We start from the raw sequence: 27,500 nt of genomic DNA, 5'->3' as shown, positions 1-27,500 counted from the left end.
AATCTCATGACACATATCATCATTTCCACTTAAGGTACACATGTCAATGGCCCAGCCGTGGCTCTAACGGCTGGGCACTGGACCGCTATGCCGGTGACCTGGGTTCGATTCCGGCCTGGGTCTTTTGCCGATCCTTCCCTGTCTCTCTCTCCCAACTCGCTTTCTGTCTCTCCTCTACTTTCCCATTGAAAAAATAATAAAGACTGAAAAAGGTACACATGTCAACAATTATATTTTGTAAATTGCTGTATTCACGATATTTATATTTTGTAAATTACTTTGACTCACTGACATTTTTCCTTCAAAGATATTTTTTTGGTCTTTCTGACTTTATTCATGACCGTACAGTGCAGATGATGACAGAAGCGAGTTGGGAGAGAGAGACGGGGAAGGGCTGGCAAAGGACACGGACTGGGAATCGAACCCGGGTCGGCCGCCTAGCAAACGCGTGCCCTACCACTGGCGCCACGGTAGGGCCGACTCAGTGACATTTTAAGTTGAACAATATGTCATGTCTCGGTGGTCTGAGCTGCTATGGTCCCGTTTGTTAAATTTAACTTTGTTAAATTAAATTAAGACTGAATTAGCACTGCAAAATCGAATGGATTGATTTTGCGGTGTTAATTCAACACTCATTGAATGTGACCATACCAATAACGCTGAAATAGCACTGCAAAATTAACTCTGAGACCTCCCCAAATCACTCATTAGTCTGCCATGGCACGTCTGTCATAAGGCAGCATTCACCATGTGATGGAGTGGCCGTCACTAGGGTTGTGTGTGCACTCTGACTGTCACGCCAACGAGCCTGGCTCTTTGGTTTAGTGGTCAGAGTCTGAGTATGGTGCCCCAGAAGGTTGGGGGTCGAGTCCTGGCGGGACAACTCTACCTTTGCTACAAATGGTGTCAGAAGTAGGATGACTAGCTGTGAGGTCATCAGAGGTGCACCCAGATATGTGAGCCATACGAGGGACCCCAGGATGGATTGTGGGGCATCCTGGAAAGGGAGAAGTGTTGTGGGTATGGGCATGAGGGACACCAAGAGTGTGTGAGGCGTCTGGGTCTGCTTCCCAAAGGGGAAGGCATTGTGATGTAGTGGCCATCACTAGGGTTGTGTGTGTGCTCTGACTTGTCACGCCAATGAGCCTGGCTCTTTGGTGTAGCAGTCAAAGCCCCAGTATGGTAGGGTAGACTGAGTACAGTTGAGTACAGGGTACAGTTGAGTCAAACCAAATATCTCTGGGTAACAACGTAACTCTGATCTAATTTTTGCTGTGGACATGCACATCGATATCCTCTTAGATCATGGGAAATTTGAAACCAGCACAGAATGCAGATCCAAAGATATTCGACAGGTCAGATTTACTTCTTGTCCTTCAACAATGAATATCTACTGTAATGACCAGTAGTTATCCTCTTGATATAAGCTACATGATTGCCATGATATGTTCTGTAAAAGCAGACATGTTTCCTGACATCATTACAGTTAAAACCATTTTAAAATCTTTATCAATGTGTGATCTGGCCGGAAGGGGACAGTTTAGACGCTAGCCTGTAGTGCTAATTTCACTGTGTAAAACCAATGTAAAGATGCCAACAGGTACAGTTGAGTACAGTATTTTGCTATCAGCCATGCTATTAGCTCCCATGGCTATTACCTCCCATTGATTAGAATGGTGTCTCAACTGTACTCTGCTATGTCTCAACTGTACCCCACCGTTTTTTAGCTAGGGTACAGTTGGGACAAAAGTGCAAAAATTTTTTTAATTAAATACATAAATATTAAACATCCTAGAGATATAATTCCTTGATTATATATTTGCCCACATCCTGAAAATATGTTCTGTCCAAAACAACTTTCTTTTTATGACCTTTTAATAGTCTTAATTTCTGCGTGGAAAAGGACAAAAATAAAAGTGTACCCAACTGTACTCAGTCTACCCTACTTCAGAGGGTCCAGGTTCGCGTCTTGGTGGGGCAACTCATCTCCCCTTTGCTACACTCCAGGGCACATGAGGTGAAGACCATAGCTACTGTATATGGTGTAATATATCAGTGCCCAGACTGTTCCATGTGTGCTACCACAGCTTGTTCTGTTGAACCAGGGTGACAAACTTCGACTCTTGAAAGACAGAAAGTAAAAGTCTGTGGTAAAAAGTAATTGACTTTGTGTTGAGTCGCGTGACAAAAGCGACTCGAGAGACTAGAGGTGATTCGCGCGATGCGAGCGACAGTTTGTAGTTGAACTCCTGGGAATATTATGCAAATCAGCTATGACGCGGTTTGGCGACAGCCGCCACAGCCAATGAGATTGTTGGAATGCTTGCATTCTGCTTTTATCTGACATATTCTAGTCGCTTCAATCACTCGTATTGCTCTTGCTGCACAGAAGTCGCGGCCGGTCTATTCGCCCGGTAAGACTCTGCAGGAGGACAAAATAGAAAAAAAAGAGGTTTTCATTGCGGCCCCTGAGCCCTGTGCCTTTTCCACTTTTATATTATAGATGTCTGTCTTGACACGATACCCTTTACAGACGGGCTATTTTTGAAGCCTAGAAAGGGAAGGGCAGTAACAATGTTGGGGATATAATTACTGCTCCAGAACAAGGTTGAGAGAGTGACATTGTCCTCCAAAAGCAAAACCAACAACGACAACAAAAAAGACAAACAGTGCACTCAATTGAAGATGATGTATTCTCAAGTGTGTATCATTACCTGAAAAAACAGTGTGCGTGTGTGTGTGCATACGTTTTTTTGTGTATATGGGCTGTATTGTATGTCTGTGTATGTGTACGGGCATGCATATGAATGTGTGTGTGTGTATGGATGTTGGGCTCTATTATGTGCTGTATGTGTGTGTGTGTGTGTGCGCGTGTGTGCACGTGTGCATTCATGCATGTGTGTGTGTGTGAATGCTGGGCTCTATTGTTTGCTGTATGTGTGTGTGTGTGTGTGTGTGCATGCATGCACGTGGGTGTGTGTGTGTGTGTGTGTGTGTGTGTGTGTGTGTGTGTGTGTGTGTGTGTGTGTGTGTGTGTGTGTGTGTGTGTGTGTGTGTGTGTGTGTGTGTGTGTATGTGTGTGTGCAAGTGTGCGTGTGCGTGTGTGTGAATGTGAGAGGTTAGGGGGTGTTGGGTCTCTATTAATTTGCCAATCTGTATGCGGTGGTGCCTGGAGAACATGGCCAACCTGTAATTAGTGGTACCTGAAGATGTGGGCCCTGATTGCCTTGAGGGAGGGGTCCCATAAGGCGGTTTCAAATTAGCATGAGGGTGATTGCCCTGATTGCTCTGCATCTGGCGTCCAGAGGAGAGCAGAGGAGAAGAGGAGAGGAGAGGGGAGGAGAGGAGAGGAGAGCAGAGCAGAAGAGGAGAGGAGAGGAGAGGAGAGGAGAGAAAGGGGAGGAGAGGAGCGATTTAGAGGAGAAGAAAGGGGAGGAGAGGAGAGGAGAGACGAGGCGCAGGGAGAGAGGAGGAGGAGGAGGAGGAGGAGGAGGAGGAGGAGGAGGAGGAGAGGAGAGAGAGAGAAAGAGGAGAGGAGCGATGTAGAGGAGAAGAGAGGAGAGGAGAGGAGAGAAAGGGGAGGAGAGAAGAGGAGAGACGAGGCGCAGGGATAGAGGAGGAGGAGGAGGAGAGGAGATGAGTCAGAGGAGAGGAGAGGAAAGTATAGCAGAGGAGAGGAGACCCATTGTGCTCTCCATGAGAGAGAGAGAGAGAGAGAGAGAGAGAGAGAGAGAGAGAGAGAGAGAGAGAGAGAGAGAGAGAGAGAGAGAGAGAGAGAGAGAGAGAGAGAGAGATAGCAGACATTGGAGTAGAGGAGAAGAGGCAGGATTGAGTGAGCAGTTGAGGATGTGTTTGTTTTTTGCAATCCTTAGCCCTCTGTTGTACTCTTCTTCTCGATCTCACACATTCTATCTCTCTGTCTGCCTCTTGCTTGCTCTGTTTGTTGCCCCCCCTCTCTCTTTCCATCCTCTTTTGTGTCTCTCTTGTGCCCTCTTTCACTACCTCATTCACTCCCACTCTCTCTCTCTCATCATCTTTCTCTTCTGCTTTCTCTTTCTCTCTCTTTCTCACCCGTTTCCTCGCTCCCTCTCTCCATCCTCTGTCTCACTCACACACACACACACACACACACACACACACACACACACACACACACACACACACACACACACACACACACACACACACACACAACCGAAATAGAGGGTTTGAAGATGTCCCCTGTTCTCCAACAATAGAGGCGTTGTAATAGCTCATTAAAAAGGCGAAAATGCAACAGAGAGAGAGTGAGAGAGAGAGAGAGAGAGAGAGAGAGAGAGAGAGAGAGAGAGAGAGAGAGAGAGAGAGAGAGAGAGAGAGAGAGAGAGAGAGAGAGAAAAGAAAAGAAAAGATGTGCATCAAAGCCTTTCAAAGTAAGACAAGACAATTAAGAAATGGAGTCGGGAGTTACTGACAAGGACTTAATGAGGCAGTGAGTTAGCGAAATGAAATGTATGCAGACATTATCAGTAGTGCTGCACACTATTGTTTCCATTGGTTATTGTAACAGCCTGCGCAGCTCTTTGAAAAAGAATAATAATGATGATGGCAGAGAAAGCAAACCACCCATGCCACGAACAACACTCGCACACTAATATATTACTTTTCTTACTTTTTTTAGGTGCAGGAGCTTGTATTAAATGAAAACAATCCTCTGTTTTATTATGTACTGTGTCTACAGCAACAGACGGCTTTCTCTGGCTTATTGTGGTAGCCACTGCAATTTTTTGGTGATATGCCTTGTGTGCTGTTTGAGAACGCTGTGAAGGCTCGAGTTGAGTTGATGACTGTTGTTCAGTTGAGTTGCTTACTAAATTTGTGTTGTAAATTTGCCATTACCAGCCCTTCAGTGACCAACCGGTAGAGCACTCGTCTACCATGCAGCTGACCCTGGTTCGATTCCCGGTCCGGGTCCTTTGCCGATCCCTCCCCATCTCTCTCCCAATTCGTTTCCTGTCCTCCTCTCACACTGTCCTATCAAAAATAAAATTGAAAAAGACAAAAAAATTGTAAAATTTGCCGTTACCAGAATGCCAGTGACCAAATCGTAGTGCATTACTAAAGCCCCTGTGTTAAGTCATACTAATGCAGTACTGTACTATTGCACCATTCCTCTGGTGGAACGACTTGCATTATGGGGCTACGATTAGTTCAAATTCAGGTTTGAAATTGAGTAGAAATGCTCTTCAGTTTGTTATTGGGCTTTACCGTAATATCACTTCATATGATAATGCATTTTATTTTAAGTGCCTTTCAAAATACTCAAGGCCACTTCACATTAAGATAATCAATCAGAGCAATACAAAAGCAGAAAAAAAAGAATTTATACATCACATCAGAAATAGGGGGGGAAAGCAAAGAAAAGTTTTGTAATAGTAAAATAGATAAATGGGTACAAAAAGAGAAGCATAAAATAGTTTAAAAAGGATACAATGAAATACATATGTGCATACAAAGAGGATGAAATAAATAATAAATGAATAAAAACCGTTGAGCAGTAGGCCATTGTGAGTGCATGTGGGGGAGTTGCATGTCAGCTGTGTGGTGAATAGGGAATGATGCTTCTATTTGTTGTAGTTTAACATTATATGGAGTGACGCTTCTCTTGTGCGTCAGGTGGGATTGCTCAGTGGGTTGCCCTTTGAAGAAGTTAGCATGATAGGTCAAGGCTAAAAATATCAAAGTGTCATGTTGCCGTTTTCAGTTACTGACAGAAACTTGCACTTTTCTAGCACGCAATATTATGTGGTTGTTGTAGGAGTGGTTGTGTCATAGCCTTGCCTTCTGATGTGACTCTTGCTCATTTTGTTGGCACAATGACCACTGACGAATGTAAGCCCTTATGATGACTTACGCAAAGGCCCTGCAATTTTTTCATCCCAGTCCATCTTACATCACAGGGTTGAGGACAGACCTCAAGTTACACTGTTGCTGTGTAATGATGTCACTTGTTTCTTCCTGAAACAATATGCTGTATTGTACACCACTTAGATATTTGAAATAAGATGATTATTAACTCATCAGATGGGTTGTTTCACTGTGTGTTCAGTGCATTCATGCAGAGTATTTCTTTATTGGAGGGCGATTACAGTTTGTGGAAGTTTAAAGACTGTGATGGGTTTATAATAGCGACTATAACATTGTGAGGATTGAGGTCTAAAAGATTCAGCGTAATGAATGAACGTAAGCAGCCCAACGGGGGTCCCATTAAAGCGCTATGCACGCGCCTGCCTGCCTGTCTGTGTGGATTTGCGGAGGCTTGCACAGTGCCCGCTGTGAAGACACTTTCACAATGAGAAATGGATCCAGGCATAGTCGTCTGGATGCTGCCTCCTCTTGGCAATGACCTGTGCCAAAGCAAAGCGCCTCTTCTCCCCCAGATTTGCCTCAAGGCTGTTTAATGTCTTCTTTTTTACGCATTTTTTTCTCAATTTGAAAGCCGCTTTGAAATATTTATCAGAATTAGAATAGGGTTTTTTTTTGATAGCTCAATATTGCCCAGCATCTCGCCCAAAGGCCACATGATATGCTCCTGTCCACATAGAGCCAGACCACAAAACCATCCTCCCACCGCCTCCAAATGCTTGTTTTGCATGCAGTTCATGCTGAGTGATGTAAACGGCGGTATTAGCAAAGTGTCAGAGGTGAGACTCTAAAAAGCAGAGCAGTGCCAAGACAAAGGGATGGTGGATGGTGGATGGGGGGGTGGGGGTCAGGGCTGTTTAGCTTTATCCTGGGGTGAAATCTGAGCTTTCCTCTGCCAAAGCAGCAAGGCTGACCTTGCCGAAAGCAAAGTCTGACATGCAGCGGATTTAAAGTAATATCAGGCAGCTCTCTCAGATAGAGAGATATAGACACTCACACATGAACATGTAGAGGAAATGCTACTACACGATAGATCTTTTGAAGAGCTCTGTTTAATATGAAATATCTCGATGGAAATATTACAGATGAAACACAGAAATGGAAAGTCCACGGCACAAAATCTCCACCATTTCGTACATGTGCTAAAGTAAACTCTTGATTTTCAACTTCCCAAAGCAAGGCCATGATATGAAAGACATACAGTACGTGTTTGGAGAAAACTTTCTGCAATAATAATCAGCGAAAGCAAGCTAGCCAGACCCCGGGCGACCTTCTGTGTTCCAAGTGATCTCGGGCCGCGAGACAGATATAGCGCGCGCACTGCCGCGCAGGCTGGCAGGAGTCAGTGGCGAGGAAAATGTTGCACCTGATGTGCCGTCCCACAGAGCTCGCCGAGCCGAAGCACTCATTATCCAAGGCAAAGAGGCAAGAGGAGCGAACTACATTAGGCAATTACAGGGCGGCCTTGCACAGTGTGCCTCACACCACATGCCGCGTAGCGTACGTGGTCCTATCCTCGCTCGCCTCGCTGCAGAGGAAGTCAGATGCTGCTGTCAGATGCTGCTGTCTGGTGGGGTTTTTTGTTGTTTGTTTTTTTTTTTTTTTCAAGGAAGAAGTCAGTCGACTGAGTACTGCAGATTATGTCAAGGACGACTACACTACTTTAGGCTCATGTTAATTGTATGTTTTTTAGCCGCGTATGGCGACCACACAGTTTCAAACTGGTTTGCTTTTTGTGGATTTGCACATGACATAAGGCCTGTTGATTTTGTTTTCCTTTTGTGTTAGATTGGATTTGGAGTTCACAGTCCAAAATCACATTCCTTTGAGTATTTATGTTTTATTCGTCGAGCCAGGTGTTCATCCAATACTCACAGTGAGGAATCCACAGAGTACATGCGTCTAAACTGAGTAAAGTGAATGTTGAGACGGCGACCTTCTACAGTTATAAACCATAATTTTGACATTTGCCCTTCACTGTTGCACAGTATGTGGTCAAAGTGTCATACTGTACACTGATGGATTGGGTGTGAGACTGTATATCTAATATGACTGGCTAAGATGACCTGGAATGTAATTCAATGCAATGTAATACTTCCTAGTCATGACTAGAAACGTATTATGACCAAATGAATTATTTGGGGCTCCACATCTACTTTTTTTGGTCACCAGCCAATGTGTCTACTGGCTTTTTTTTCCAGAGCCGCTTGCCATACTGTTCTGAGATACATATGTGATACCCAAAAGTTTAAAAAAAACTACCTGCTGAGAATAAAATATTACCTGCCAAAGTGGCTAGTGACACTAAGATGATTACTAACCACAGGTGATTTTTACCCGCATTTGGCCGGTTGGCTGGTGCCAATGTCAAGCCCTTTATAATATTTTACCGGTTGGCAGCACTTTGTTCTCCCTCAGCATAAGGTTTTAGTGAATGCTTCTCGGTTGCTGTGTCAGTCTTGATCATAAGCAACAACCACACAGACATCTGACATAACACTGTGGGGATTTATGAGAAAGCCATATATCTGCACTGTAAAACAGTGCAGCTGACCTGTCTTGTCTATGCTTCTGCCGAGTCCTCTGAATGACCGCATAAATAGACATTTATCACGTGTGGTGAATATTGCACCTCCCCCCACTAGGGTAGCTGAGAATTTATTTCTATTTTTTTAATTCTGTCCTTGCCATGTGATGTGCTGTTGTTAGTCCAAGCCAGAGAGGTGTACATTCCTCATCCAGGCTCCTGTCATCAGGGGCAGATCTAGCCATTTAGGGGCCCTAGGCGAAATATAAACATGAGGCCTTCAAAAGTCATTATATAGACAAAAATATTCAGAGTTTTGGTGCTATTTTTGTGTTTTGTCTCATATACGGTATACTGTATCTTCGATTACTTTACATAAGTGACAAATTAAGATCAAGCCTTTTTTCGTGTGTTTACGATGAATGATGTTACAGTTGGGGGGGCCCTGTGGAGGACATACTGTATTTGGTTAGGGCCCTAGGTAATAGCCAAGGTTTACCTAATGGAAAGTCCGCCTCTACCTGTCATCACTACAGAGGCATACTACTACACAATGGAAGCCAGCACCACAGACATCAGAGGCCCTCTTTGAAATATTATACAGCTGTTCAGGGAAGCCAGGCGGTGCACATCCGCAACCCATAGGACAAGAGCTTGGCCTCCTTGCATCACGCCAAACCCTTTACACTTTACCCTAAAGGCTGGCATGTGCTAGTTTGTGACCTTAATATGAACACATAAAATATTGTGTTCATACTTGCTGTAGAGGTATCATCTATGGAAGGGTTTCTCAATGGGGGCCCTATATTCCCTAGGGGGGGGGGCGTTGAGAAGGATACAGCTGAGAAGTGGGGTGTTTAGTTGACATTGGGGGGCATTAGTCCTTTTTGGCACAAATAGACCAAGCGCAAGCAAACATGAGCGATTCCAGTGATGGAAGTAATTGACTTTGTATTGAGTTGCATGACAAAAGTGAGTCTGGCGACTAGAGGCGATTCGTGCGACTCCAGTGACAGTTTGTAGTTGAACTTGAGTGAATATTATGCAAATTAGCTATGATGTGGTTCGGTGACAGCCGCCACAGCCAATGGGAATGTTGGAATGCTTGCATTCTGCTTTTAACGGACGTACTCTGTCGCTTCTATCGCTCGCATCGCTCTTCTTGCTACACAGTCCAGCGATTCGCTTTCGCTTGATCTTGTTGCGGCCGGTGTATTCGCTCTGTAAGGCGAGTGTTGGCATGCTTGTGATGAGGTCAAGGGGGTGTAGACTCTTCTCAACATTTTCCATCATTGTTTGACTCTACGGTGACCTCAACATCACTTACCTATGGAAGCTTGTGAGAAAGGTCGCCCCTACTTGTGTCAATATATCACGTCATCTTGTGTTCAAGTGAGCTGCCGTGCACAAAATGGACTTGAAATAAATATGCACGGTCGGCAACACATTCGTGCACAAAATGTACACACACCTTGCCTGCAGCAGCCACACTCCAGCCTTAACCCCAGTCATCCAGCTGAGGAAAACACACTATTTCACACAAAAATGTACACCTCAACCTTGATAAGTAATGCGTACAGTGGTGTACTGCGGGGCAAAAGGAATGCTAAATACATTGTGTTGATCCCCACAGGCACTGCACAATCCCATGGGAGGCATCATAAGCCAAGCATGTGTGAACAGGACCGGATTTAATGCACAGGCTAGATATGGCTTAAGCCTAGGGGCCCCCACCTGCAGAGGGGCCCCCACTTGGCCACAAGTAAAAAGAATGAAGAATTGTGATGAGTAATTTAAAATGAATAGTGTCAAGTACAGTTTTAAATCTAATTAATATTACTCTTCATAGTTGGCAGACATATCCTTAATTCCAAGCCCATAATAATGACACTGCCTATGCAATTGTGATGCAAAATTTTCCTTCTAGAGGGGCCCCACAGCAACCTGTAGCCTGGGGGCCCCGGGCCATCTTAATCCGGCCCTGTGTGTGAATATACTGTAGTGTACACATGCACCGCATGACTTCTGCTCTATAAGGCGTTCTTGACCTGATTTGTTGAGATGCCTCCCAGTGATGCCAATTGAAAAAATCGTACTTTTATATGAATATTATATGTAATAGAATAAATAAATATAATAGGCCCATATGAATAGAAGAAGAAGAAGTGTGTGTGTGTGTGTGTGTGTGTGTGTGTGTGTGTGTGTGTGTGTGTGTGTGTGTGTGCGTGCGTGCGTGCGTGCGTGCGTGCGTGTGTGCGTGTGTGTGTACTTTTTACTATGTAGATCACTATATTTGTGCTATACTTTATGTGCATTGGTTATAGGCTATAGGACAGATGACACACAAATATCTTTCCTTCCATGAGATCAAAAAATATTGTTTTCAATTAATTTTTTGTGTTATTGGCCTGTATCTCAGAATTAGGGCCTTCGACATGAGACTCATTCCATCCAAAGCCCGCCTCGCCTTTAATCATCGACAGATGGTAGGATTGTCCATAAATGGCCACGCATGTGCAATATCTCTCAGATGCAACCTCGGCTTTGTTAATACCCTGTCAGCATGCTGGTGAAAACGGCGGAGAGTGGCAATCTCCCAGTGAATGCACCGTGACTGTGTGGATTGTGTAGTCTAGGGCAGAGGTTCTCAAACTTCACCATGACAAGGCCCCCAAGTATTTCAGCCATTAAGACTCAGAGAGAGGAATTAGTTTTAAATGATTTCATGTTAACATATTTGACAATGGAATTGGCAGAAGGTAAACAGTCTTTGGTGAAGGTCCAATCATCCGCCCGGGTCTTGCGTCAGCGGATCCAGTAGGGCCTGCCGTAGCCGTGCAGCAGGAACTGGACCTTTAACCCCCCGGACAGGTAGACTGGACCAAACTGGTGGTGGTGGGGATGGAGGAGGAGATTTCGGACCGGCCGTACCTTGACCAGCAAGAAAGGAGAGTTAGACACGTCACTATAAAGGATATGGTGGCCGCTGACTGGCTCTGCAAAATGCACACGCGACTTGAGTCTTCCTGGCAGAACTAACGCAGAACTACATATCACTAGATTCCAGCCAAAGCCCCCGTCGTACTACACTATATTTCTGTGCTCCCCCCTTTCACAACCATAGTCTATCTACTTGTGTGTGTCAGTGCCCCATTGGGATATATCAAATAACAATAATATTAGTATGTATATTCAGAGATGCGGTAGATTATTATAATGCAGTTCTAAAATAATGAGAATATTGTTTAGCTTAATTTTGTTCATTTTGGGGAACATTACTTATTCAGTTATTTATTTTGTTTTGCTATACCTTCTCTTCCAACTTCCTACTCTAGGTGTAATGTATGTGTACTGTCTATGTCTAATTGTCTATGTCCACACCTAAAGTCTATGTCTATGTCTGCATGGGAAAGTAAGAAACGTAATTTCAATTCTTTGTATGACCAGTGCATGTAAAGAAATTGACAATAAAACCAACTTGACTTGACTTGACTTGACTTGAACTTGCCACGGCCCCCCTGACACCTATTCACGCCACCTGGGGTCCCCAGCTCCCACTTTGAAAACCACTGGTCTATGATACATGCACTGCCATCCCTGCCACTGATACTCTATGCCCTCCTCGCCAGACCAGCATTAGTTTCATGCTTTAACGGATTCATTGTGAAATGCCAAATGTTCTAATGCATTCTCTCTCTCCCTCTGTACTCCCTCTCTCCTGCCACCATCCGCCCTCTTCCTCTCTCTCACTCTTTCTTCCTTCTTGTTCCTTCTCCCTCCTTCCCTGCTTCTCTCTCTCCCTCCCTGCATCTCTCTCTTTCCCTGTCTTCCTACATCTGTCCTCCTCTCCCTCCTCCCTTTCTCCCTTCCTCCTTTCTCCTTCTTCCTCCCTCTCTCCCTCCCTCCCTCCCTCTCTGTGTCCCTCGTTCCACCCCCTTCCTATTTTCCCTCTCTGTATCTCTCCCTCCCTCTATACCCCATCCTTCTCTCCCTCCATTCCTCCCTCCGTGTGTCCCTTCTTCCATTCCTCTGCCTATTCTCACTCCCTGCATCTGCCCTTCCCTCCCTCTCTGTATCTCTCCCTCCCACTGTACCTCTATCCCTCTCTCCCTCCTGCCTCCTGTCCGCCCTCTCTATCCCTCCGTCCATCTCTCTGTGTCTCTACTTCCTTCCTCTGCCTTTTCTCCCTCCCTACATCTGTCCTTCGCTACCTCCCTGCATCTCTCCCTCTCTCCCTCTCCCCTCTCCCTCTCTCTCTCTCTCTCCCTCTCTCTCTCCCTCTCCCTCTCTCTCTCTCTCTCTCTCTCTCTCTCTCTCCCTCTCTCTCTCCCTCTCTCTCTCTCTCTCTCCCTCTCTGTATCTCTCCCTCTCTCCCTCTCCCTCTCCCCTCTCTCTCTCTCTCCCTCTCTTCCCCTCCCTCCGTCCTCACAGCTATCAGCTGCCAGTCAGGCGCGGTGCGGGTGCGGGTGCGGGCCTGTGTATGATCGAGGTGGCCGTGGATAATGGAACCGCCAGCCAGCAGAGAGAGTTGCTGGGCCACCCAGTGTCGGAGGTAAGAGGGCCCACCCCTCCCCCCCACACAACCCTATGTACAACACAGTAATCTGAATGGGGATCTCTTCCGCGCGCAGGGCGTCTTCACACTGCATTGGCTTTCTCTTTCTCTGCTGTGCCGAGTGTCTCCACGGCACTGTGGCACATGTCAGAGTCTTCTGTGTATGTGTGTGTGTGTCTGTGTGTGTGTGTGTGTGTGTGTGTGTGTGTGTGTGTGCGCATGCGTGCGTGCCAGCCTGCGTGTATGGTGGGAGATGAAGCGGCTGGGGATGGGGATGGGGATGGGGCGAGAGGGAGAGGCAGAGGGGTGTGGGTGTGGGCATGGGGCTGTGGGAGAGGGAGATGGGAGGCTGCGCCAGAGAATTGGCTCAGAGGACACATAAAGAGGCACGCGTCCTGGAGGGGTGTAACTGCTCCCTCCACTGAGCACCAAGTAATTGTCAGCCGTAGTGGCTGAGCATTCGCACACAACACACAACGCACAATACGCAATACACAACAGACAGCTCGCTCGCTGCTGCGCCGCACACAGCACACAACACACAACACACAACACACAACACACAACACACAGATAGCTACTGCTGCGCCACTGTGGATTCACGGGGGAGAGAGCGAGAGACTTTGGCTTATTTTGATCTAACACACGTGCTATTTATTTGAACATGCCATTAATTTCCATAACAAGGAAGGAGCCCACGTAACGCCTGCGCCACGGAGGACGCTAACAATAATTGTAAATTGAAATTAATGTGTCCTCGCAGGATCGCAAAGCCTGATGATGATTTCTCTCCCCACTCCACCCCCCACCCCCCCAACACAACACCCCCCAACCCCGCCCTCACACACCACACACCGCCCCACCCCACCACCACAACAACCCCATTTCCGCTCAAAGAAAATAATTGGCTCATCCTACTGATCCTAATTACAAGGAACTTCACTACAGGCCCCTTTCTACTGCAGATACAATCAGACGCTTTCAAGTGGAATATCAGAGAAATAACGGGCCGAGTGTGGATGACGGTTATGGGAGCAGGTCTGTGTAGTGTATATAAGGGGGCCAGTGCAGAAGTTTCTGTCCGGCTCGTGATCACACGACCAGGGAATGGCTGACTGGCTGGCTGGCTGTGCTGGCTGACTGGCTGGCTGGCTCGTAAAAAAGAGACTGTTTAATGCTTCCAATTAAAGGGCAAAATGGCCGGGCCGTGGGATTGCACTCATTACCTAATGACCTAACATGCAAAGTAGCGGGCAGACAAAAGGGAACACTCAGTCAAACAATGTCACGGCCCCCACTTCCACCGCCAACGGCAGGGACTCTGCAAAATATGCAAGACACGTTTTAATGCACAGCCGACGCAGTGGATCATAGTGGACGTGGACTTAATAATACATACTACTTACGTACATATATACATAGCCTTGGTCTGTTACATAACAGAAGATTTATTATGGACTGTGATGAGGACAGCTGGGTTTGAAAGCATTTGAATAAAGGATGAATGACGGAACATAAATAAACATATTGATACATGAATAAACACATTATAGCCGGTCATTGAAAGGACAGTTACATTATGTATTGTATTAGTCTTGGACTAAAACGTCTTTGGTGTCCTCTGGTGGTGTCCTTGCTTACCAATATGAATGACTAAATGTAATAATGTGCAATTCTATTGGCCATTATTAACCTGAAGCACGAAACCTGCTGCAATAATGTCATTTTGAACAGGACAGGCAACCTTCCTCTTTAATATAAAGGATATGGTATGCTGTGAGAGAGTGGTGCTTGTTAGATGAGATATGTGTATGTTGTTGCACACCACTGTTATTTCACTGTACCTGTATGTTCTCCTCTTTTAGCATGTATGCCAAGCTGCTGTAGAGTGTTAGACGGTCTTTGGTAGCTCAGGTGGTAAAGAGGAGCCTGTTCGGCAACCAGAAGGTGGTGGGTTCGCGCCCCGTTCGGCCTGACCCCATCGATGTGGCCTTGAGCAAGATTCTTTACCCCAAGTTCCTCCTGGTGGCAGGGTTGTACCCTGTGTGGCAGCCACTGCCACCGGTGTGTAGGTGAATGTTAGGCATACAATGTAAAGTGCTTTGAATGCTAGGAGTTGAAAGGCGCTATGTAAATGCAGTCCATTTATCATTTAGACATGCAATGTAATTTCCATATGTACTGTGCATTGAGCATTGAATTGCTGAATTTGTTTGTGGTCTTGCAACAAATGTTTGAATTCACAATTAAAGCTATAGAGTTTAAATCACTATGTGGCCATATACAGAGCCATACAGACTGTCTCAATCTCTCAGGCTACCAAGCCCCATTCATCTTAATTATATATAAAAAAACACAATCTGTTCCCAGTCAGTGAACTGTAAAAAATACAGTGTCAATTCCACCCCTTAGAGTAGTGGTTCTCAACCTTTTTTGAGCAAACACCCCCTTGACCTCATCATAAGCCTCCCAGCGCCCTCTTTGACCTCATGATAAACCTGACAACCCCCCCCCCCCCCTTAATATTGAAAAAAGGAAGTGGACTAATGCCACAAATGGGAACTAAGCCCCGCCCTACTCAGCTGTATACTTCCCAACGCCCCCCTAGGACTCCCAAATGCTCCCTGGGGGGCTGTAGCGCCCCCGTTGTTGAGAAACACTAACTTAGAGGGTACTCTGGGACTAAATGCACTCTAGGAGATGTGAAGTCAAGTGTTGAATTAACACTGCATTATTTACCATGTGGAATAGCAGCTCTGGGGCAGCCATGGTCTAGTGGTGAAGGACATGGGTTTTAGATCAGAGGGTTGCCGGTTCGAATCCCACCCTTCCACTCCCTTATCTCACTCCATGGCTGAAGTGCCCTTGAGCAAGGCACCTAATCCCATACTGCTCCAGGGACTGTAACACACCCTGTACATAGCTATAAATCACTTTGGATAAAAGCGTCAGCTAATGCCTCGTTTCCACTGACGGTTTTCTGGTAGGCCTACAGTGCGACTCGGCTGCCACTTTTTGCCCTCTGATTGAGCTGTGCCGTGCGGAATCAAAAAAGCAAAAAGTGGCATGCGAGTTGCACTGTGTCAAGCTTCAGGCCTACCAGAAAAGCGGCAGTGGAAAAGAGGCATAAGTGTAATGTGATGGAATGGAATATTGTCTTGTAGTGAGGAGTGGCTATAATTAAACAGTACAGCTAGCTGCTTTGTACTGAGAGAAGAACTCCCATGAGGATTACCACATCTTCTAGTAGCACAGACTGAATCCCTATAATTACTAGCCAGCATTATCCTCAAGCTAAACTAGCTAAGTATTTAACCCTGTGTGCCTGTTGTGGCATTGACAACTGTTTTTATTTTACTCCATTTTTTGGCAGTGTGGTTGTTTACGTTTTAAAGCCCACGCTGTTTTCTTTTCCCCCAAGATCTCCCAAGCCGTATCCATTTGTGAGCATTTCTATCCGGCCCCTCTGTTTCCCATTCCCGCTACGAGACCACAATCTCTTTCTCCCTCTATGTCTGTGACGTCAAGGAAACCTCACAAGCAAACCCACAGACTCACTGTACAAAACGAATGACTCATTCCGTAAGTTGCATTCAGTCAACAGCCAGTCACCCTTACTGACATCCCAGGCAGTAAACAGCATAGTCTATATGGTAGGGAGACTATGGCTGAGGCGGACAGCGGCAGTACCGTACATGCGGTGGTGTCACCCTGGTTTCGCCTGCCTGAGAAATGGACTAGGAGAAGATTGAGCGTCATTGATGGAGATCCGATAGAGGGAGTGGTTGGCGATTGGAGCCATTTCCACCCCATCAGACAGCCCCTGCTCCCAGATAAAAATGGAGTCGCTGCACGATTGAAAGCGCATTAGGCTCCCTAGTTATCGCATAGAATATGGATGAAGGGGAGTAATGTGCAGGACTGGAGCCATAGACATGTGGCTCAATCACACCGTGCCGCGCCGCGCCATGCAGTCAGGGCCGCTGACAGCTTTTGCCGGGCCCAGGACAAAAGTCATGTGAAGGGCCCCCTCACTTAACACATGCAATGTAATGAGGCCCCATTTCTGAGGCCCCATCCTCCCTGGACCCGGGACAAGTGACCCCTTTGCGCCAACCCACCCACCCGCCCCCCCCCCCCCCCCCCCCCCCAACACCCCCCACCCCCCCGCCAGCATCCCATTTAGTGCTGTCCTGTACTGCCATTTAGTTCTTTGCTGTAAGTGAAAGTGAAAGCCCATTGGGAAACTCCAACTCCCATTGTCATTGTGACACAGCACTCCACAGCACACAAGTGAACACTGCACACTGCACACAACGAAATTGCATTTATGCCTCACCCGTGCAAGGGGGCAGCCCTCAGTGGCGCCCCATGGGGAGCAGTGCAATGGGACGGTACCATGCTCAGGGTACCTCAGTCATGGAGGAGGATGGGGGAGAGCACTGGTTGATTACTCCCCCCACCAACCTGGCGGGTCGGGAGTCGAACCGGCAACCTCTGGGATGCAAGTCTGACGCCCTAACCGCTCACCCATGACTGCCCTGTACTGCCATTCACTACCGTTTACTCTGGGCCTGTGTCACAGGATCTCTACGGTGCCTCTAAATGGACATGGGGAAAGAAAGTAAATGTAAAAAAAATGTTTAACATGAATCACACATTTTTACAGACATTTTCTCTTTGATCTCAGTAATCTGTACTGTCTAATGTTCCTGTGTTTACTGTAAGAATATTTTTTTGTTTGTCTGTTTGTCAGTTTTACATTATAGAATATATCTTATTTTTGTATTGTTTTTATTATTATCAGTGTCTACATGAAAATACTTGAAAATATAATAGTCTGCCTACAGTACCTGTGGTATATGCATTCTTGCAAGTGTGTGTGTGTGGGCTTGTGTCTGTGTGTCTGTGTGGGTGTCTGTGTGTGAAAATGTTCATTTGCATATATGCTTTTTTTGTTTTGTCAGTGTGATGCAGGCTTGTGTATGTACGCTTGTTTGATGTGAGTGTCTGTGTATACAGTATGGGTTCTGGTCTGTATGTATGTGTTTGAATGTCCATGTGCGCGTGGTTCATGGATGTGTACAGCTGTATGTGGTTGTTTGATCGTGTGTGTGTGTGAGGATGTGTTTACACTATACGTGTTTGTGTATTCCTCTTTGATGTGTCTATACATTTGTGTGTATGCGTGTCTTTGATTGTGTGGTTTATAATGCGTGTGGTAATATGTGTATATGCTTGTTTGATGTGTGTATGTGTGTCTGTATGCATTTGTATAAGTCTATGTGCATTTATTTATACATTTTGTGTGTGTGTGTGTGTGTGTGTGTGTGTGTGTGTGTGTGTGTGTGTGTGTGTGTGTGTGTGTGTGTGTGTGTGTGTGTGTGTGTGTGTGTGTGTGTGTGTGTGTGCGCTTGTGTGTGTGTGTGCGTGCGCTTGTGTGCGTGCATATGCATGCGTGCATGTGTGTGTATGTGCACTATACCAAACCTCCCAGGTGTCCTTGGGGCCGACGTTCCTGGGCGGCGTTCCGTCCCCGTCGGAGCTGCATGCGGGGGCGGGGGTGCTGGCGGGCTTCACGGGCTGCGTGCGGGAGCTGCAGATCAACAGCCGCGAGCTGAGCGTCGCCGCAGAGGCCCTGCGCGGCCAGAACGTCCTCAACTGCCCCACCGCGTCCGCCTGCCAACACCGGCCCTGCCGCAACGGGGGCACCTGCATCAGGTAGGAGGACTGCGCTGCGTTACTAGGGGTGTACATAATCATCCATAATTGAATCGAATCGCATCGCATCGTGGGGCATTCTTAAGTATCGAAAATAATCGAAGCGCTGGCCCCTGCCCAATGCCCTAGCTGTTAATTGTGTAAAATAATAGAAGTGGAAAAGTCATTGGGAAAAAAATCGAATCTAATTGAATTGTATTGCATCGTGGGGCATTGTGCCTTAAGAAATCAATATGGAATCATATCGTCATGGAAGCTGTGATTTACAGCCCTAACTCATACTGTACAGTACTACCAGACCAGAGAGAGTAGAGAGAGAGGTTCCATTGGCCCATTGTTTCCGGGTTCTATTATTGGGGGGGAAATCCCCCTTTAGGCAGACCTAGGCAGACCTGAGGACTGTTCTATTCAATGCTAGGAGCATTATGACACGCCCCTTTAGGCAGACCGGAACCTGGTCACGTTAGGTGCCCATAGAAACCTATTATGTTGGCATATCTCTATACTTAAAGAATCTCTGGTACTACTATATACATGCCTCCTCTACTCTACTCTATCTTTGACAGGTACTGTATGCAGAGCTCATACTCGCCTGTGTTAAGTAGGGGCACTACGCTTATACTCTACATTGCCTCCTCTACTCTACTGTATGCATAGCTTATACCAGGGACTAAAGTAGTTTTCATGTCTTACCGGTGTTACTGGTGCTGTTTTTCGAGGATATTCTTCCTACCAACCGCCCAACATCAGAAAGAGCGCTAACAAGTCAAGTCAAGTCAAGTCAAGTTGGTTTTATTGTCAATTTCTTTACATGCACTGGTCATACAAAGAATTTGAAATTACGTTTCTTGCTTTCCCATGCAGACATAGACTAATCTAGGTAAGGACATAGACAGTGTAGACATAGACAGTACTCATACATGGACATAAGACAGTATGGACATAGACATAACAAAATAATCATGTGCAATACAGATCTATATCGCTGCATGACTATTTCAGGTAGCCTAACTTTGAGCTATTCTCTTCATTTTATAATTTTTTTTTTTAATTCTGCACTGGTCTACAAGTACTTTCACCACTGGCTTATACTCATCTGTGACAGGTACTGTATGCGGAGCTCATACTCACCTGTGTTAAGTACAGTAGGAGGACTATGCTTATACTCAGGGTGTGATTTGTCGGAAAACCAGAAGGGGGGATATGTTTCAGATTGTAAGCAATATCAATGATATTACATTGAACTGTGATACAATCATGTAGAAAAAGTGTCGATATCAAGACCAGAAGGGGGGACAATCCCCCCTATCCCCCCTACAAATCGCACCCTGCTTATACTACATGCCTCCTCTACTCTACTGTATGCAGCTGTAACATGAGCTTATTTCCAGAAATGGCGCAGTGTTGCTTTAAGTTAGACCAGACCATGTTGCTTCCGGTACAGTATGCTGATTGATTCCTTAAACACTGTAACGTCACATCTTTGATGGGTGTTATTTAGACATGCCTGGTCGGCGCATATGGGCCTTACCATAACCACCTCCTTCTCTTTAGTGATTTAGATAGTACAGTATACATGAGTGCACTATGCTGCCAGGTAATAATCATCACACCTTTAACCCATTGGTGCCTAAAGCACCTGCAAAAAACGCCTGCTGAATTTCTAAGCCTTTGTTGGGAAAGTTGCCCTCAGCCTATAAAAACCTAAATATCTTAGCCTCCGATGCACATAAAGCATGAAATAAGTTGCATTTAAACCCTAAGACCCTCATCTTGCATTAGAATGTGTTCATTCAGCTGTAACATACCCAGATTTTTATTAAAAAAGCTAAAATCTCAAGAGCCTGAATGCAGCGTATATGTGTCTCTCCAGGCACCAAAGGTCAAACAACATACAGTAGCCTGTAATGAGTTAAATGAGTTAATGGATTTCACCCCAGGGTTACCCTTTTACCTTACATTTGGCAGATGCTTTTATCCAAAGCGAAGTACAATTGAGGACATAATCATACCGTACAACACTTGTAGATACAAAGTGCACAGGAAATAACAATAGGTGTAAAGGCCAAATGGGGTTATCTTTTTTAGTAAATTAGCACAGGGTTAAGTAGAGTGCACGTACTTCCGGGGGTTGATGAGAGGGCCAGCACTCTTTCCCCTTTCCTTTTGCATAGTCATGTTACCCATTCATTATTGTACATATCAACAAAGGAAATTGGAATTTTAGTACAATAAATGGTTTCATGCTCCTATTCTCAGCTGAACACCATAATGACATTGAATACGTCGCATTTAGAGTAGAGCAACTAGAGTAGAGTAACTGGTATTAATCCCCAGGCGGAAATTAAGGTTAAGTGGCTACCGCCGCCATGAGCGCCACTCACAGAAACTCATTCCATTAATTTCCAGAAATGGTACAGTACTGCTTTAAGGACGGGGAACGGAGGGATTGAACCTGTGGCCCCTCAGTTATCCATCAGGGACACCTTTACTGTACCAAACTCCTCAAACTAGACATACAGAATAATGGCAAATCTTTATACTGTATGTATGCATCTGGAGTATTTGTCCTCTGACTTGTGCAATAATTGAATTTAAGAAACTTGTAATGAAAAACATCTTTAAAAACATCTTTAAAATTCAGCACACGCCTCAAAACAAACAGATTCATTAAATCATATTTGGACAGGACACACATGTAATTCCAATATTACATTTATGAAAGTGCATTGTACAAAGATGCAAGCAATGATAGCGCTCAAGAGACCTGCCCAGAAAGATGACTGCCCGGCAACAACACTTCACCAGTACCACTTCATTTCATTTTTCAACACGTCTTTTAAAAAATATTTTTAGAGCTTTTTTGCCATCAATTCTGACAGGACAGTGGAGTAGGGCACTGGGTTACTACGCCTGCAACCCCGGTTCAATTCCTAAAATACAGCTACCAAAAATTCAGTTGTTGCCTTTAGTGTGCCTTTACTGAAAATGAGGGACCCCAAAGGCAAAGGTAAGTGTGGCACTGGAGCTCGACAGTGAACAACATAGCAAACGCTCGAGAGGCTGTGAACAGCAGGTCACCGAAATGGCACACCACAACATCCACTACATGGGGTTACAACTGGGCAAGAGCAATTTTCCTGAAACAGCCTTCACATTGCAGCGTGAGAAAGATAAATGGCTGATAATCCAGGAAGCCCCATAAATGACACACAGAGTGCGTTCCAATATGCGACCTTGCGTCCTCCACTTGTGCTTGTCGCCTCGTACCAGGAAGTAATATGTCATGATGACATCACCGACAACAGCATTATATCTCAATATCTAGCAAAAGCTCAATTGTAAAGTCATTTTCTCATTTGCAAGCTGGATGGTGGATAAAGAATAGTCCCCCAAAAATTGTTTTGGCTAGGCTGACAGCGAGGAAACTTAAATGTTTTCTCCACAGAGGTGGAGCAAACAAGCCTCAAGCACAAGTGGAGGGCGCAAGGTAGCATATTGGAATGCACCCACAGACAAACGGACAACGGGAGGTGCTTCACCAGCGTAATACGGAGGGACACCGGACATCGTGTGTGAGCTATCCTTGAGATCTGTGATTACTTCACTGGCACTCAATCCAATTTGTCCCGTTAACCTGGTGGTTTGATGAGGATGTGCTCGCGTGTGATGATGAAGGTGATGAATCGACGCCGCCGTTCCTCCCAAGCCGGAAATTGTCTATTTCGGCACGACACAATTAGTCTTAATGTCCTCGGCCCTCTGTAAGAAGTCCATTACGGTTAATCAATTTAGCAAAGTAAGAGAATCAAAAGCCATTAGTCGTGCATTACCTTGGAATATGTTTCCTCTTCCCCGTGTGCTTCAAACGGCCAGGCTTTTATAACATACATCTTTAAAAAAGCTAATGAAAGATGAATTTCACAACCACATTCGTATCCTTTTGTGTGCAACAGACAAAAGTTCACTGTATTGGAGTGAATGATTTAAAAAAGAAGACCAATTTCTGCCGCATTTTAGCTCTCTTTAAAAGCAGCCTCTTGCATTAAGGTCGCATACCCTAATTAAGTCAATTGAAGAGCTAATTCGCCAGATCCTGTCAGAAAATATATATTTTTTGTAGCTGTGGGACAGATACATTTTGGTGTGTGTGTGTGTGTGTGTGTGTGTGTGTGTGTGTGTGTGTGTGTTTGTGTGTGCGTGCGTGCGTGCGTGCGTGCGTGCGTGCGTGCGTGTGTGTGTGAGTGCCTGCGTGCGCGTGTTTGACCACTACACTCTGGACATTTTGCGAACACATTAGTATGCATGACAAATTCAACACAGAATTAACAAATCAAAATTCATTGGGAAAGAACTCTTGCATATTGTCCATGCCACATACAATTTATTTAATAAACATCACGTCAGTCCACAATGACCAATGTGTGTGTGTTTTTTTTTTTTTAATAATCCATTGAAGGTCTCCGAAGACAACAACCTTGTATATTAAAATAATTGCCTGTCACTGCCTCTCTGTGTGGGAGCATCGCTCTTCATTTGTAGTTTGTGACTTGTGTAGTTCATGTCTAACACACCGGTGCCCTAAAGCTTCATATATTCAGCTCAAGATTTAAAGATGATTCACTACAATCTATGCATCAGTGTTGTTGTGCCAGTGACATTTGAGGCTATCTCTTAAGTACACACATACTGTACGTGTAAACAGTATAAACAGAATAGTGTGTGTGTGTGTGTGTGTGTGTGTGTGTGTGTGTGTGTGTGTGTGTGTGTGTGTGTGTGTGTGTGTGTGTGTGTGTGTGTGTGTGTGTGTGTGTGTGTGTGAGAGGATGTGTGTGTGTGTGTGAGAGGATATGTGTGTGTGTGTGAGAGAGGATTTGTGTGTGTGTGTGCGTGCTTGCTTGCGAATGTGCATGTGTGCATGTGTTTCTTCTTTTGTGTGTACATGTACTGTATGTGTGTGCATATACGTGTGCATGTTTGTGCATTGTAAATGCGTTATTCAGTATTTGCACTGTTAGGCATATCACAAATATTTATTCAATGTAGTGCCTTTCTGACTTAAATGTTTTGCACTCACTATAATTCATGAGTAGAGCAAAAACAGAAAAAAAACATAACGACTGTAATTTTTAAATCATGACAAACTTACAGCTTGACAAGGTTTAGATGTTGATTAGGACAGACACTAATAGTCGCTTCTATCCACACCCCTTCGGTACACAAAAAAAAATACCAAAAGAATAATCGCCATCTAATATACATCAATATGCAAGCTCAATGTCTTCCCATATTTCTTTTTTAAAAAGTAATAAAGAAGCTGCATTTACTGTTGCCGGCTAGACAGCGCTATCAGTATTTAATACTGACAAGTGGGACATATGAATAAACCCGTCAGAATTCCCTCTTCATTTCGCCGCTTCACTACAGTCTCTTATCGTGGCGGAATTGTCACTGAATGTGTGTCAACAGTTGTTTATAGAATGACTGTTTTGACAGTGCTTGATACCAAATGTGATAGATGTTGAAAGGGTCGGTTTGTGAAACACTGACAGAGATATTTAATTTAAAAAAAACTGAACTACAAAGTGCAAGAGATTAAGTTGGCTCACACTACATTCAACTTTATTTCTTCCACTTTGCAACGCAGAGTTGAACGAGTTGAATATAACGCCGCTTAAAAAAGAACAAAGGTGCACTAAACCATGGGCTTAAACGCACAAAGGCTGCCTTCTTTTGTCCTCTTGCAATCAACGCTTCCTTGTTCCAACAAGAAAGGAAAGCAGATTTAAGTTTTACCATTAGTTTGAACTTCTATTAGGAACGTTGTTGGGGGCCATTTACATCATTCAAGCCCTGCAGGCAGCTTCCGTAAGAGGCCAACGTCAACACTAAGCCCCGTGGTGTATAACTCATAACTCTTTGTGTACAAGTACATTTGATTTCCCAGAATTTCAGATTATTTATTATATAGCAGTGGTTCCCTAAGCTTTTTTTGAATAAATGCCCCTTGAACCTCATCATAAGCCTCCCAAACCCATCTTGACCTCATAAGCCTGCCAACGCAACCCTTAGTATTAAAAAATATAATAGACTAATGCCCCCACCGCCCTTTCTCAGCTGTATACTTCTCAAGGTCCCCCTACAGCTCCCCAACATCTCCTAGGGAGCTGTACAGCCCCCATTGAGAAACACTATTATGCCGCTGACCCCCACCCACATCCAACCCTGAAAACCGTGAATCATGCGCATCAGTCTGCTATTATTCACACTGTCTATTAACCACATTATGGCACAAGCACACACTCAAGAAAGTATCTCAAAGACCAAACAAGAAGACGGCACTGTGAGGCCGAAAAAGTTCCAGTGTGTTATTATGAGTCAGTGCAGTCATTCGTAATATAATAATATTAGTTGACAATGTTAAGCCACTGTGACCTTCCCATCATGCAACAGGAGCATCTGATGATCTTGAGCAATCTACATCATGGCATGGCATGTGCCCTTCTTAACCCTGTAGCGGTCGCTACCGCAGGATTATAGATCAATGTGCGCTTAACCTGCTGACATCAATTTTTCATGGAGCGTTTCTCTGATGATGTCCCTCCATCACTTGTTGGCTGCAATTTACCGCCTTTGTTTGGCCACTGCGTGTGCAGGTTGTGCACCGTGTGAATAGCAGGATTGCAGAGTAATAATCATTTAGCCTATAGGCATTCATTTGCCGGGTACCTGAAGCGCTTCTGTGATTAGGTCACATGCTTGTTCTTTACAAATTACCGACTACGTCACCTTGTCCACTTTGCCTCCTTGACTTTGATCATCACACCTGGGTCTCCCTTATACGCTACAGTGGTCAAACGATGCTCATCTGAAATGTATTCCTCATTACAGTGAGTTTGGAGGCACTGCAAGACATTCCGACTACATTGTTCTGTAGCCGTCAAGTCCATATGTCTGTTTGATCGATTCGATCGAAAATAAAAAAAAATCAAATGCACAGTAATGTGTAAAACTAGTATAATGCAAACACTGACAATCTCTTATGGTGTTTGCACACCTAATGTGTGATCCAAATATTTGTATATCTGTATTTACTGTACGTGTCTTACCAATCCCTCCCTTCCTCCATGGCGGAAGTGCCCTTGAGCAATCTACGTATCTACAGGGACTTTAACCAAAACCCTGTAATATGTAATATAAGTGGGTTTGGATACAAAATGGCTGTTAAGTGTAATGTAATATACCGTAATGTAATGTTTGTGGTCATTGCTAAGGACTCTTGAAGGCAAGCTGTTGAAAATGGATAACAGAGTGTTACTATGTCCATACAGTACAGGGGAGGTTGGTGCGAGGGCTGTTGCAAGATTTGCCACATACACTTTCATACATGTAGATGCTCTATAACAAAAACTGTAAAATTAAGTGTAAGCACAATCTGGTCTGAGTGAATGTATTCTAAAAGTAGCCCACTGTTCAGTGACGGACCTACAATGAGTTGCGCCCCGGCCGGGAAATGACTCCTCCTATAATAACTGACAAAAACCACCAATAGTAATCTTTTTATTGTAACAATGTGATAATGTGTAGAAATAACACTTTCAAACGATCTTTAATATGTTTATAACTATTTTAACATGTTCATAGCGATTTTCCCAATGGGGCCGTATGTTTGCGATGACGCCCGGGCAATGGTTCGGTCGGCCTGCCACTAGGACCGCCCCTGCTGCTGTATGAAGACATGCAAGTTGAGGGAGTCGTTGAATATTTCAAGATGTTGTCATGGAACAGTAATGGAAGTGTATGTGCTTGTAATTACATTCATGGTCATATAGAGTGCACTCTGGCGTAAAATGATGCCTTGTTGTTAAACCATAGTAGAGCCTCACCAGAATTAGCTTGGCTTTCTGGCCCTCCCCCCCCCTCTCGCTCTCTCTCTCTCTCTCTCTCTCTCTCTCTCTCTCTCTCTGCTTGTCTGTGTTCAACCTCAGTGATGGCAAGGCTAATTGCTGTGCAGATGAAGGATGAAGGGCCAGTGGAGGTGTGTGTCTGCATGTGTTGGCAGGCCTAGACTACCCACTCACACTCGCTCATGCTCTGTCACACAAACTTACTCACTCACTCACTCTTTCATTCACAAAAAAGCCACACACACACACACACACACTCTCTCTCTCTCTCTCTCTCTCTCTCTCTCTCTCTCTCTCTCTCTCTCTCTCTCTCTCTCTCACTACTCACTCACTCATACACACCCACACACTACACACTCTCACACACACACACACACACACACACACACACACACACACACACACACACACACACACACACACACACACACACACACACACACACACACGTATACACTCACACACACACACAATGATAGCAATGACAATGCTCAGTGTAGCTGAAATGTTATGTAAAGTGGGAACGTGATGACTTTTTTTTTTGCTTGTTGCCTTGTACAATGTGGCGAATGGAAAATGAGCATGCACAGCTTTATGAATCATTCAGAACATACATTTTTAAGACTGTTTAATATGAGATTGGCCTAAATAATTAAAGGCCTTGCCACATGATAACTCTTGTCAGTTTAACTTGTGCCTGAACAAGCTGTCTGGCACAATGAATTATTGAGCTAATTTCTCTTTCCACACTTAATACGCTTTTACGTAACACACTGTGGCACTGTCAGGACTGCGTGTGGCAGGTTCATTTTTTTGCCTTTGGTTTTTATTTTTATTTTTTTATTTTTTGGGGGGGTCTTTTTCGACTTTATTTGATATAATAGGA

The 27,500-nt window shown here is 44.9% G+C and overlaps 1 protein-coding gene across 1 annotated transcript in view; it reads left to right on the top strand.

The window, feature by feature from the left end:
* Nucleotides 1-27,500, top strand: part of eys (eyes shut homolog) — a 364,937-nt gene that overhangs the window by 279,214 nt on the left and 58,223 nt on the right. The window contains exons 41-42 of the mRNA XM_063191194.1: nucleotides 12,863-12,983; nucleotides 18,484-18,707. Of these exons, the coding sequence (XP_063047264.1) occupies nucleotides 12,863-12,983; nucleotides 18,484-18,707 (345 nt within the window). The remainder of the gene's footprint in view (nucleotides 1-12,862; nucleotides 12,984-18,483; nucleotides 18,708-27,500) is intronic.

This window comes from Engraulis encrasicolus, chromosome 24 (assembly GCF_034702125.1).
Source record: "Engraulis encrasicolus isolate BLACKSEA-1 chromosome 24, IST_EnEncr_1.0, whole genome shotgun sequence".
NCBI lineage: Eukaryota > Metazoa > Chordata > Actinopteri > Clupeiformes > Engraulidae > Engraulis > Engraulis encrasicolus.
Note: the sequence above shows the minus strand (reverse complement) of the source record. Positions and strands in the feature narration are given on the sequence as shown.